The sequence below is a fragment of the Tamandua tetradactyla genome, chromosome 15 (genome assembly GCF_023851605.1).
Source record: "Tamandua tetradactyla isolate mTamTet1 chromosome 15, mTamTet1.pri, whole genome shotgun sequence".
Classification (NCBI taxonomy): domain Eukaryota; kingdom Metazoa; phylum Chordata; class Mammalia; order Pilosa; family Myrmecophagidae; genus Tamandua; species Tamandua tetradactyla.
In genome coordinates, this window is record NC_135341.1 from 3,135,293 (window position 1) to 3,147,108 (window position 11,816).

General features: G+C 37.0%; 1 protein-coding gene across 1 annotated transcript; it reads right to left on the minus strand.

Moving 5' to 3' along the window:
* Window positions 1-7,749: 7,749 nt before the first annotated feature.
* LOC143657799 (olfactory receptor 14I1-like) lies at window positions 7,750-8,331 on the minus strand. Its single transcript, XM_077130342.1, has one exon. The coding sequence runs from the start codon at window positions 8,329-8,331 to the stop codon at window positions 7,750-7,752; it is 582 nt and encodes a 193-aa protein (XP_076986457.1).
* Window positions 8,332-11,816: the final 3,485 nt, after the last annotated feature.

The following is an 11,816-nucleotide window of genomic DNA, read 5'->3' on the forward strand; positions in this document are numbered from 1 at the left end:
TATGACTGTGTTTCACACCCACTAGAATGGCTACTCTTAAGCAAAACCAGGTAATCATAAAAATTATTGAGTACATAGAGAAATAGGAACACTTAGTCTATGCTGGTGGTAATATAAAATGGTGCAGTTGTTATATAAGACAATTTGGCAGTTCCTCAGAAACCAAATATAGAATTCCCATATGACTCAGAAGTATCACTACTAGGTATGCACACAAAAGTAATGAAAGCAAGGTCTGATATTGTTTATCTCCCTCTTTAGGTCAGGAGAGACATCTAAAGAGATGACAACTCTGTTGTAGGTGTCAGGTGCCAATAGAAATAAGAATGAGACAGCACTGCACAATATTTTACTCATATAGAGAAGCAACGGAGCAAGGAGAGATTTCCTAGTGGGTGCTGGATCCCCATAGCCAGCAGGTCTCAAACCCTGCACAAAGTAGGAAGATATTTTAAGTGCAGCACCTGTCTTCATGTCTGTGTGTGCTAGTCAAGGAACCCATCTCCCTGCTGGACAGATATATGATGGTGTCAGCTGAATGTCATAAAAATGCCCACCAGAATCAGACTGTCTCCAGTGACTATTTACATATACTTGGGGCAAGAGGAGGGAATGTACTTACAGTCTGTTCATTTACTAGGGGATTGATTGTATTTTATTCTACCAGACTTACATGATTTTTCCTGAGCACAGGATGAATTTGTGAATCCAACATAAAGGCAACAGGCTGTGCTTAAGGTTGTGTAAATTTTTTGATGCCAAGATTTAAATTCAAAATTTAGAAATATCTATTGTCTGCTTTGGATAATAAGCTGCATATCCAGGACATGGAACACTACTGTAATAGATATTACTTGTAGCTACTTGTGTGCACACAGAAAAAGGAAACATTTGAGGAGGATAACTAATAGTATCTCCCTTAACAGGGAGATCAGGTCTGCTTGGGGGTGGGGTGGTTGATTGCCATCCCATCCATTACTTGGCACAAATTAGTTTAAAAGGTATAAAACCTGAGTTTTTTTCAATCATTTGGAGAATATTTATTACCTTTTTAAAGTTCTGTTATTCACAACCTATTCACAATTATTTATGTAAACACAGCACTTATTTTTTCCTGGCTTAGCACATACACTCCCAGCTTGTGCCATCAGAATGTCATTACACTAGTGCAAAGGCTGCTTCATTGTTGATCTCATGTTGGAGGAGTACCAATGAATGGAATTTAGGATTAAACCCTCCTTTTTGTAATACTGAACATGTGATATATAGTCTTTTTTAGTTTATGAATGCGGATACTGGTGACCAGGATATGTTCTGCCTGGTACATTGCAGGAAGCTTTTATGCATTGTGTGATGGCTGTGATGTTTAAAAGAGCCCAGGTTTGAGATTTTAGGTAATATATTTTTCCCAAGTTTTACTGGAATCCATATGTCCTCAAGCAACTCATCCCACCATTTGGGGGGAAAGGACATTTATAAATAATGTCCACATACAATAAAGATTCCACTTCCTTTAATGCCAGCGTTAGTGTACATGATAAGTGGGTAATGCCATCATTTTTTTAAATATCTGGGCAGAAGTGCACCACCCATTCTCATGATATTTATCAAATGTCCATCTAACAACATGTTATGAACCATATACATTTGGATGTAGGTGGTAGAGAAGGTCCTCCTTCCTGGCATTGCCAGGCTGGATAAGCCTAGATTTTAGGTCCATTCAAGCACTTGTATGTAGTTCCAGTCCTAACGGAACACTTGTCATGTTCCATACCCCAGGGATACTGAGCGTACTAGATTTTCCAGAGTGCCAGCTGCAGGCACCAGTCATTGTACACTGAACTACCAACAGTTACTGTTGCCCAAAGTAACATTAAATTTAGGCTAAAAAGTAGCACTCTCAGAAACTTGTCAGACTATTTGATTATGATTGTCATTAGGGCACTCTCCCAGGGATGCCATAGTGTTGTTCATATTTTTAATAAAGCAAGAGATGTTCTCCTACATAGCTAGGACACTTTTATGGTGAACTCTTGGGCTTTGATGATGTATCCTATGTCTAGGGGAGTTGACCATACTTATTTATAAATGGCTTCTACATGACACCAAATCATATATGGAGTAGTTGTTACATGCCAACCTGTTTGACAAATGGGTTAGAATCATGTGGAAAGATGGTCCATCATATTACTTCATACTAACAGAGCCAGTAGTTTGTCTTGTTGGTAGCTTTACAAAAAGCCTTAAATCATTGAGACCCATGGTGATGTGGTTTACCATTTCTCTGAGATAGCCTGGGGAGAGAAAGAGGCAATGTTATTGACTTCCCTAAACTAAACTTCCAGGAACAAAGAGACTCTTCCAAACAACTTTAGGTGAAGATTGCACAGGTATGTCATTCAAGCTGTCAGTTCAAGTCCTAAGGACACAACTTTTGTCCTTGGTATTTAACCTAATCTTTGTGACCTCCATCATCCACTCTAGGGAAGTCATATTTCAAACAAGAATAAGGGCACATTAAAATTTTATCAACCCTTCCCCTCTTCCCATGGAATCTCATAAGAGGAAGGCATCCTGCAAATCACCACTAGGATGGAACGGGTGGTAACACTACCATAGTCCAGACCACAAATAACACCTGGGAAATGTGCTCCAGTGTGAAAATTAAAATGAAAATGAAATCTCATCCTGAAATTGAGATTTCTCTGGTCTATATTAATCAAGTGATTGCTGATCTTTTACGTTCTTTCAGCTCAGTATTTTTCAACAAAATTTGCATTTCTATGTTTTATTTTTGCTGGAGTGCCTTGTTTAATGTGAGGGTACCAACCAGAAGTTGTTCTTTCCAATGATCTTTGCATAGTTGTTGCTTCAGTCATCTATTTTAAAATTTTATTGCATTTATTTGGGAGTGATTGGAAGCACAACAGATCTATTGGATATATTGGGAATACACACATTTTGAGGTTATATGCTGTGAGAGGTATGTTGATTTGCTTGGAAACTGTTTGGGTATTTGAACAAATGGCACAGCTGTTTGTCTAAACCATTATGGTGGTCCCAGCATCCACATTATGCAGAGGGATTCTTGTTCTTTAACCATAACTCATGCCTAGGGAGAAATGATTTTATGTGGTCAAGATGCCACATTCTTGGGGAGTCTTAGCCCCATCTGATATGTCTCAGCTCATACCTTGTATGACCTAGGTTTGGTGGCAGGAGTCATATGAATGTGTTTCCTCTTTGATATTTATTTCCCATAGATTGAGTCTTTGTGATATGTCCCATTCTTGCATATGAAGTGGGCTCATGTCTCATTTCGTGGTGAGAAAGTGTTGGACACATGCTTGGTCAACGCAGGAATTTTATTTATGCTTTAAAAGGTCATTTGCTATGGGCATGGATGATTAATCAAACTCTTTATTGTCTCAGAAACTCTTGTCAGAGTTCCTGTCTTCACATGTGGGAGCCTCTAATAGTCTAATAATTGATTTGACTGTTACTGGAGTCCAGACCATTTGTAATGGCCCATGAATCTGCAAACATGTAGTAGGAAGTTGAATTTGGAGTGGCCTACACAACCATCCTCGCTACATGAAATTTTACCCAATGGGCAGAAGCTCTTCATTTAGTCTCAGTGAGTAGGTGATCATCCTTGGAATAGCTGGCTGCAGCAGATCAATGGACTCTACTAGTTTTGAGTTTCATAGATGGGTCTTTGAGCCAAGTCAAACCATTAGCTGGAACACTTTCAAACCGTGGGGGCTCCACTCAACCATTGGAGGGGCAGAAGCAGCCCCTGCAGACATTTGGCTTCCCCTAGTAAAGCAGCTGTTTGTTTACTTACCCTCTGACCAGTCCCTGGTCAGCATCAATCCTGGATATACCTTTTATTTTAATAATGGAGTTTTTTGAGTCTATTCTACTTCATTAGGATTAGTGAGCCCCCACTGGAGGATGGAGTGTTTTGTTCTTAGAGCTATGTATGGCACATCATTGTTTGAATGTTTGAATTTCACTAAGGCTAAATAACAAGCTAAAAGAAGATGTTTGAAAGGGATAAGCCTAGTAACTGCCTGAGGTAGTCTTTGGTCCCAAATCACTTCACATCAGCCCATCCCCATGGCAGGTTTTCCTTGCCACAGGCTGCAGTGTGCATGAGTAATAGTTGCTGAGACCTGTAGTTTTATAGGACTGAAGGTTTCATGGGCTTCAGTGGAAGAGCTCTACCACTGCATATTGTGTTGCCTCTATAAGCTGCTTTAATTTGGGTCTCCTTTAAAGCTGGCCTCCTTGGGGGTCTAACTAGTGGGGTCTGAAAAATGCCCAGATGTGGAACACTTAGTGGCTACACAGTCCTCTACACTATTGGGCTGCTCTTTTGGTAGTCAGAGATGCCAGAGACAATAACTTCTGTTTTTCCATTCTATGTTCTTCTCACTATTGGCCCAAGTTGACCTTAGAAATTGTTCCTCTTGGTCAGGCTCCTGGACGTAGATAGAGTTGAATGCTCAATCTGCATATGTTATGATATTTATGATGTTTATAAAGTCTCATCAGCTAAGTTTTAGTATGTCCTTCAATGAAAATGTCATCAATACAGTGGGTGACAACTACTTTTGGGACATTTGGGAAAACTTCTGTGACTTTTATAAGTCTAACACTCCGTACACATGACAAATTGAATAGGAGTTAAGATATTCCTACGTGAAAATTTTTACTTGAGTTTGTTCCACAGGAATATAAATTTGTCTTGGACCTAAACCACAGAGGGATGGAAAAGAAGATGGTGGCCAGTTCAGTAAACATCCCCTGTGCAAGCTGTCACCATCTCGGTGACAGCAGTGATATCAGCTGCTGCAGGCACCAAAGGTCACAGGTTCCAGTTTCCTAAGGCTTTTTTATAGGCCAGTATGGGCTGTAAAACTATGACAGCATGGCTCTCCATACTCCTGTCTGCCTCAAGTCCTAACCAAAGAAGTGATGTTCTAATCCAACACAGTAATGATGCAGAGACCTTGGCCTCACCCTTAATCATTTATTAAAGTGAATAAGATGAATACTCATTATCTGACACATCAAACTCATAGTAAGAATTGTCTTCTTACTATCCTGATCCAGGGATAGGAAGATCTTCTTTAATACTGTTTTTCTACTCCCCTAGTGTTGTTCAGGGTCTAAGAAGGTGGGGCTGCAGGATTCTAAACCTTTTCAGCCTTGGAGCCTGTTTCTTTATGGCTCCTTTGGGCTTTAAATCACAATTCAGAGGGACCCCCTTTTGCCTAATAGTATTGGAGGATTTCTTCCAAAGGTATTCCATTGCATTCTGCTCTATTTATCTCCTGTTTGGGAAAACCAAAGTCGCATTGCCCAGCGGGTGGACCTGTCTCCTCCTTTGTCTTTCTCTGGTTGCTCTTTGTGGTCCCTTATGACACATCAGATGGTGCAACTTCCCATCACCTACTGGGTCCTATCCTTCCTGACATCCCTCAGTATAGATAGTTGACACCTCCCAATTACTTCTGCCCTAGAATGGGAAGTTATGGTGGAACTTACTTACAACTTTCCACCTTCTCATCCCAGGGTCCATCAAAAGGGATGGAGGGTATTCAGTTGTGGAAGGCCCTCACTTATGAATGTCTCCAAAGCTGTCTGAGAATGGATCATTTCATCTCTGTCTTGCTCATGTCAATATCATATAGCCAAGTGACTATTGCCTTTACCCTCAGAGCAGTTATAGTGTATTGACCAGTTTTTTGTGGAGTTATACTTTGGGGAAGTCTCTTGTGATTGGGAAAATGACTCTTATACTTCTAGCAACCAGACTAAAAGCATCATCGCATTGTCTGTTCTCCATACTGCCAGGTGTCCTGTCCAGAATGGGCAAAAAATATCTTGGAGCAGAGAATCAATAGTTAACTTTTCCAAACTGTCTTCCTGAGCCCTAGACATTTGAGCCTATAATGTTTCCACTTTGAGCAAATGTACCAACCAAGCTGCATGATCTCTGTTTTTGGCCACTGTTTGTCTCTTAGCTTCCATATTTTACTCTCAGGAAAAGATCTCATTATAGAGGAATCTCATTATTGAGATATTATAGAAAACAAATTACATGGATTTTTTTTTAGCAATCCTATCATTAGTTCTATATTGAGTGAAAACAGCCCTGACTTGAGACTTACAAATAGACTCTCCTCTGGGGTTTTTACCAACACTTGAGACACTGTGGGGCTCACCGAGTGGCAGGGGAAAATACAGACAGTCAGGAGATAGGGTGTAGTTTCTGTAGTCTTCTTAGAACTTCCCTCCTTCTTCTCCATCCTTATCTACCATGTTATATTATACCTGTAAACAAGGTCACTGCTTACATCCCACTTTTCCCCAAATGGCCAGAGGGAGACCATCTCTTCAGACAGCTAATCCCCACTGTGGCAGCTGGCATTACCCTGGAATGACTGAATTGGTAATACCTCAAGCCCCCAGCATGCCACGGTATACTTTTTTGACAATTCAAATATGCCAAGCTGTTGGTAAGAAAGACGTACACCTATATAGATGTCAACTCCCTCCAATGGAGGTGTCAGGGTCACCAAATAAAGCATGTTTCACATAGTAATGGATAGAACAACACTTTATTCACATAAAGAAGAAGTAGAGAATTGTCAGGTTCCCAAGTGAGCCTTGGTTCTCCATAGCCAGATTCATAGCCAGATGCATAGCCCTGGCCAATGCAACCAGGTATATTAAGTGCTGTACCCTACTCTGGGTTTGTGTGTCCTAGTGGAGGAACCCAGTCCCTTCATCTCCCAGTACAGATATATGACCAGGCTGTAACCTGGATGTCATAAAACATGTCCACCAGAATCATACAATTTTCAATAAGTATTTTCATATTGGGGCAGTAGAGAAAGGAATGTACAAGCAGTTCTTTATGTATTAGATACTTGTATTTTAACCTGAGAGTCTGACACATCAGGTTCCTAACACAGAAGAAATCTGTGCCTCCAAGAGCATGGATACAGGTAGAACTAATACTGTCACCTACCAGACAATCTACTCCGAATTACTTGTTCTTCATCTTGCCAAAAACTTCAGTGACTTGGGCATGGAAAGCCCTTTTTCAGCCAGATCATTAGGAGAGAGTAAAAATATCCAAAATACATTCTCTGTTGAAGGCAAGATTTAATATTCCACAATTAAATTATGAAAATAGTTTTAACATTCATTGCAGTGGTATAACTTCATTTTATCCTTATTCTGCAGTTGTTTCCATTCTAAACATTTTATTACTTGGTGAAGACATTTATATAAAAGCAAAAGCAAAACCATAATTTTGATGGAAATATCCAATTAAAAATATTTAATATTCTCTTCCCAAGTGGCAATATCCTGTTCCTTGAAATTGTCTCAAATGTAGACACCTGTTAATGTACTAAACCATGATTTCTGCATAAGATAACATTGTTTGCTTGTAGCTCAAAAACAATGAAAACATTACAAAAAACATTTTAACCATGTGAAAAATGTTTTATAGAAGTATACATAAATTATACATGATTATGAATTTGAAAAATTAGGATGCAGAAATGTATAGCTCACTATCAATATGCAAAAACAAAATGATATGCAGTGAAGAAAACCTGATATTTACCAAGGATAGATTCAATTTTAAAAACATATATCAAAATATAAATTGATCTCCATTGAAATATTATTCAAGTTTTAATTAAAAAGTCACTGCTCGGGAGCTCAAAATATCAAAATGTGGAACATTCTGCCTAGTGCTGTGTTAATTTCTCTGTTCCGCAAACTATAGATGATGGGGTTTATGAAAGGGGGAATCACCGTATAGAACATGGTCATTAGAAGATTACTAAGAGATGCTTGATTTGCGATGGGACCAAATGCAGCAGTCATCAAAGAAATTATAAACAAGACTAGAATTGTCAACTGTGGGGTACAGGTGGATAAGGCTTTGTTACGTGCTTCCACGGAACGCATCTTAAGCACCGTTGAAAATATATCAATATAGGACTTCAACAAAAAGGCAGAACATATTAAGACAGCACAAGTGCTTATAGTTAAGGCCATAAATTCTGAAAACTGAACTTCTGAAGAGGAGATCCTCAAAATTTGAGGGATATCACAGAAATATTGATGGATCACATTGGACTTTGTGAAAGGAAGCCTAAACATGATACTTGTGTGGATGGCAGAATAGACCAGCCCACTTGACCATGAGCTACCAGCTGCCTGTATGCACACACGTGGGGTGATGGTGAGCCCATAGTGCAGAGGGTGGCAAATAGCAACATAGCGGTCATAGGACATCACCACAAGGAAGGCCAACTCTGTGGATACAAGGAAGATGAACAGGAAAATTTGAGAAGCACATGCTAGGAGAGAAATTGACTTATTGTTCGTCAGGGAATTCATAATCATTTTGGGAAGAGCAACAGAAGTGCAGAAAAGATCTACGAAAGACAAATTGCCAATAAAGAAATACATTGGTGCATGAAGATGAGGGTCAATTACAATGACAGTAAGAGTTAAAAAATTCCCAGTCAGGGCACCTAGATAAATTACTAAGAACATCAGACCTTGCAAAACTTGGAGTTCCCGGGAGGTTGAGATATCCATGAGGAGGAATTCTGTGAATATAGTGAGATTGTCCATGTCTTCCCATATGTTTCAGTCTCTCTGTAGTGAAAGTGTAATATGATAAAATAAGCTAAAAACAAAATGGGGACAGTTCACATTATTCATGTTATTTGCAAATAAAATATCACTATTGGTATGAATACATGGTTTTTCATCAAGAATTCAGCATAAAGGAATTGGAACAAGTATTTTGAAATCAATGAATGCTCATATTTCCCTTTTCCATTTATTTCTTAATGATTCCAATATGCTAATTACAACATTCACAAGATCAGGAAATTTAAGTGTATGAAGTGATTTAAAATAAAATCAAGACCCATTAGCATTTAAATTATCTGGTCATATTTGCGCTATTTCATTAAATATCTTTTGATATTCTGTTTGGTCACAACCACTGATAATATCATGTTTTCTCTGTTAATGAATGATCATCTCAGACATGCTGTGTAAGAGGCCCTCTGCATGAGGTTCTTTTTTTTTTGGCACAGTCTAAAGCTATTGCTGATGTTCTTTATGTACCAACTGACTAGGATGATTATTCTTATTCCCCATCCTTTGGTCAGCTGACTTAGAATCTCTTCCTATAACAAAGTTTATAAATATTTTGGAGCTATTCTGACAATGATTACTACAAAGTATATCAGATGGGTTTTGTCTCACCACTCTTTCATTTCAGTTGTAAGATAAGGCTACATGGGAGCTCTTTCTTTCTTCCTGTGTCCCACAATACATAAAATAACTGATTTGTTTCATATAATATTCTATTTCATTTTTCTGTTGCAGCATGTGTCAGAGTACCCTTGCTTTCTCTCTAACTTTACCCTCTCACCTGCACACAGTGTCTAAGAACGCGTCCTACCTCATATTGCTACTCCTCAGAGAATCCTCCCTGCGATCAGATATGAATTCTAATACTTGATCAAGGATAAATTTCTGTCTAGATATCTAGTCTATATATTTTCTAGTTTTTGATGAATGCTCCTTATTCAAAATAGGAGGACTGTATACTCAATTATTTTACTTGTGCTTATCTTGAAGCATTACAAAGGAGAACTAAATCCCATTTCAGGGTTAATTATACTTGCAGCTCTAAAACAGTATTTTCTGGGAATAATTACAGAATTATTTAATGTTTATATTGTTTACTTCACAAGGGTAAACTTAGAATACAAGTAATAACTATAAATATTTTAGAATTTATATCTTTATTAATATTTATTTATATATAATTATGTATGTAGTACATTATTTGTCTAACACTATATATGGATAATAATATTAGCATTAATTTGCATTTACTTCTACTGATTATATTAGTGGATTTCTAGTACTGTGTGAAATATTTTCTATAAATTGTTTTCCTATAGTAACCTTCCAATTATGCATGTTTCTTCTGTCAACTTTATTTTTATCAAGAATGAAAGTTCTTTAAATGGAGATTTTATTAAATATCAAATCAATACTCAGTGATTAAAGTGATATTACTTAACTAAGGGTAGGCTTTTGAACCTTTCCAAAATTCACAGTGATTTTTAAAATTTCCTACAAAATCATGCATTGTTAATGGTCCTAAGAAATCCTATTTCCCTCCTCCAGTGCATCTCTCCTCATTCTGCACAAATTTTCAAGTTAGGCTAAATTAACATGCATCTTCTGCTTCACAGTGCATCATGATGGCGAAATGCATAGACTTGGATATAAGAAAAGGACAGAGTGAGTTCAGGCTTTTTTTGCCTGCTTTTTATTACCTCAAAAATATTTAGAAATTATTCATTTCACAATGGTAAAATATTGAAAAACAAATTGAGTGGTAAATCTATCCCTCATATTTTTAAATACATTAAATATTATATGTAAATATATTTAACATTCAAACATGATATATTTAAATAAAGCATAGCTAGTTCTTAATATCCAGCAAAAAATGTAAGAAATTGTTCATAGTAAAAACATCACTGGATATCTCAACAAATCCATTCATATTTGAGGGACTATTTTTGTGTTCCTGTGTGATTTGTATGAAATGCTTTGTTAACTCTCCATTACCCCTGGATATCTTAGCTAACTTTTACAGTCTAGTTCAAGAATTATTTCAGTCTTAGTTCTTGTGCTGGTTCAATGTCTGGGTAATTTCCTTAACAGTACAATTTCCATATTTTGACTATACTGTGTACAGATCACAAACATATCATCAGGTGCCATTTTTCAAACCTATTATAAAAACAAACAGTACAGCATTCACATTCTCTATGTGCATAATGTGAAGCAGAAATAAAGTATGCTAAACATATTGAGACATATAACAGCTATTTCAGTAAAGTTTTCATTAGGTATTTAAAGAAATACATTAATTTAAACATACATATATATTTGATAAATGATGAATCACGTTTACCTTCTGTAACATGAATATTTCTTTTGCACAATTACAGAGACTTTACAAAATCTGTTATCTTGTCCCTTTTTTCACTGAAAAAAATTCATGGAGTTAACTCTCAGGAAGATTTACATTTAGCCTTAGTCATGTGAGCAATTCTGCTTTTAGATTTCTGTATATGGTTATGCTTTATGAAGCAGAATTCTGGATCATCCCTCTCAGGGGGCATGGGGCAGTGGTGATTTCATCTCCAGAGAAACAGATTTCCCTCAACTCCTGATTGTTGAGTATTCCTTGACTATCCTTTTGAGATTAGTTACATTAAAAAAAGTGCTTATAATCAATAAAATTAGCATAGTTTTTTTGGTAATGCTAACAAAAGACGTGTATTCAAAAATGTTTCATTAGTCATTGGAGAAGCAATAAATTTCTAATTTTATGTCACATTATGCAAATAATTAATTCACATTGTAATATATTCACAAAGCAAACCACAATAAAATATTTATTTTATAGGAGGTTGAACTAACATTATGGGGCAGAAAATCATATACTGTTAAAAATTAAGAAAAATTAAAAGATTTTCCAGTAGTTACTTAATTGAAGAAAAATGGGATATAAATAGGAATAGGTTTTAGAAAGAAAGCAGATAAAACAAGGTTGTGGCACAGTATGGAGCACATCAAAAATGCTTTGAAGATATGGTCACACATGGTATATCATCATAATGAAAAGTAGCTCTCAGATTTTCAGTTATTGGGCCCAAGAACAGTTTTGA

Bases quoted from the DNA above. Each gene is read 5' to 3' on its own strand.
- LOC143657799 (XM_077130342.1), bottom strand. From the start codon at position 8,331: ATGTCCTATGACCGCTATGTTGCTATTTGCCACCCTCTGCACTATGGG.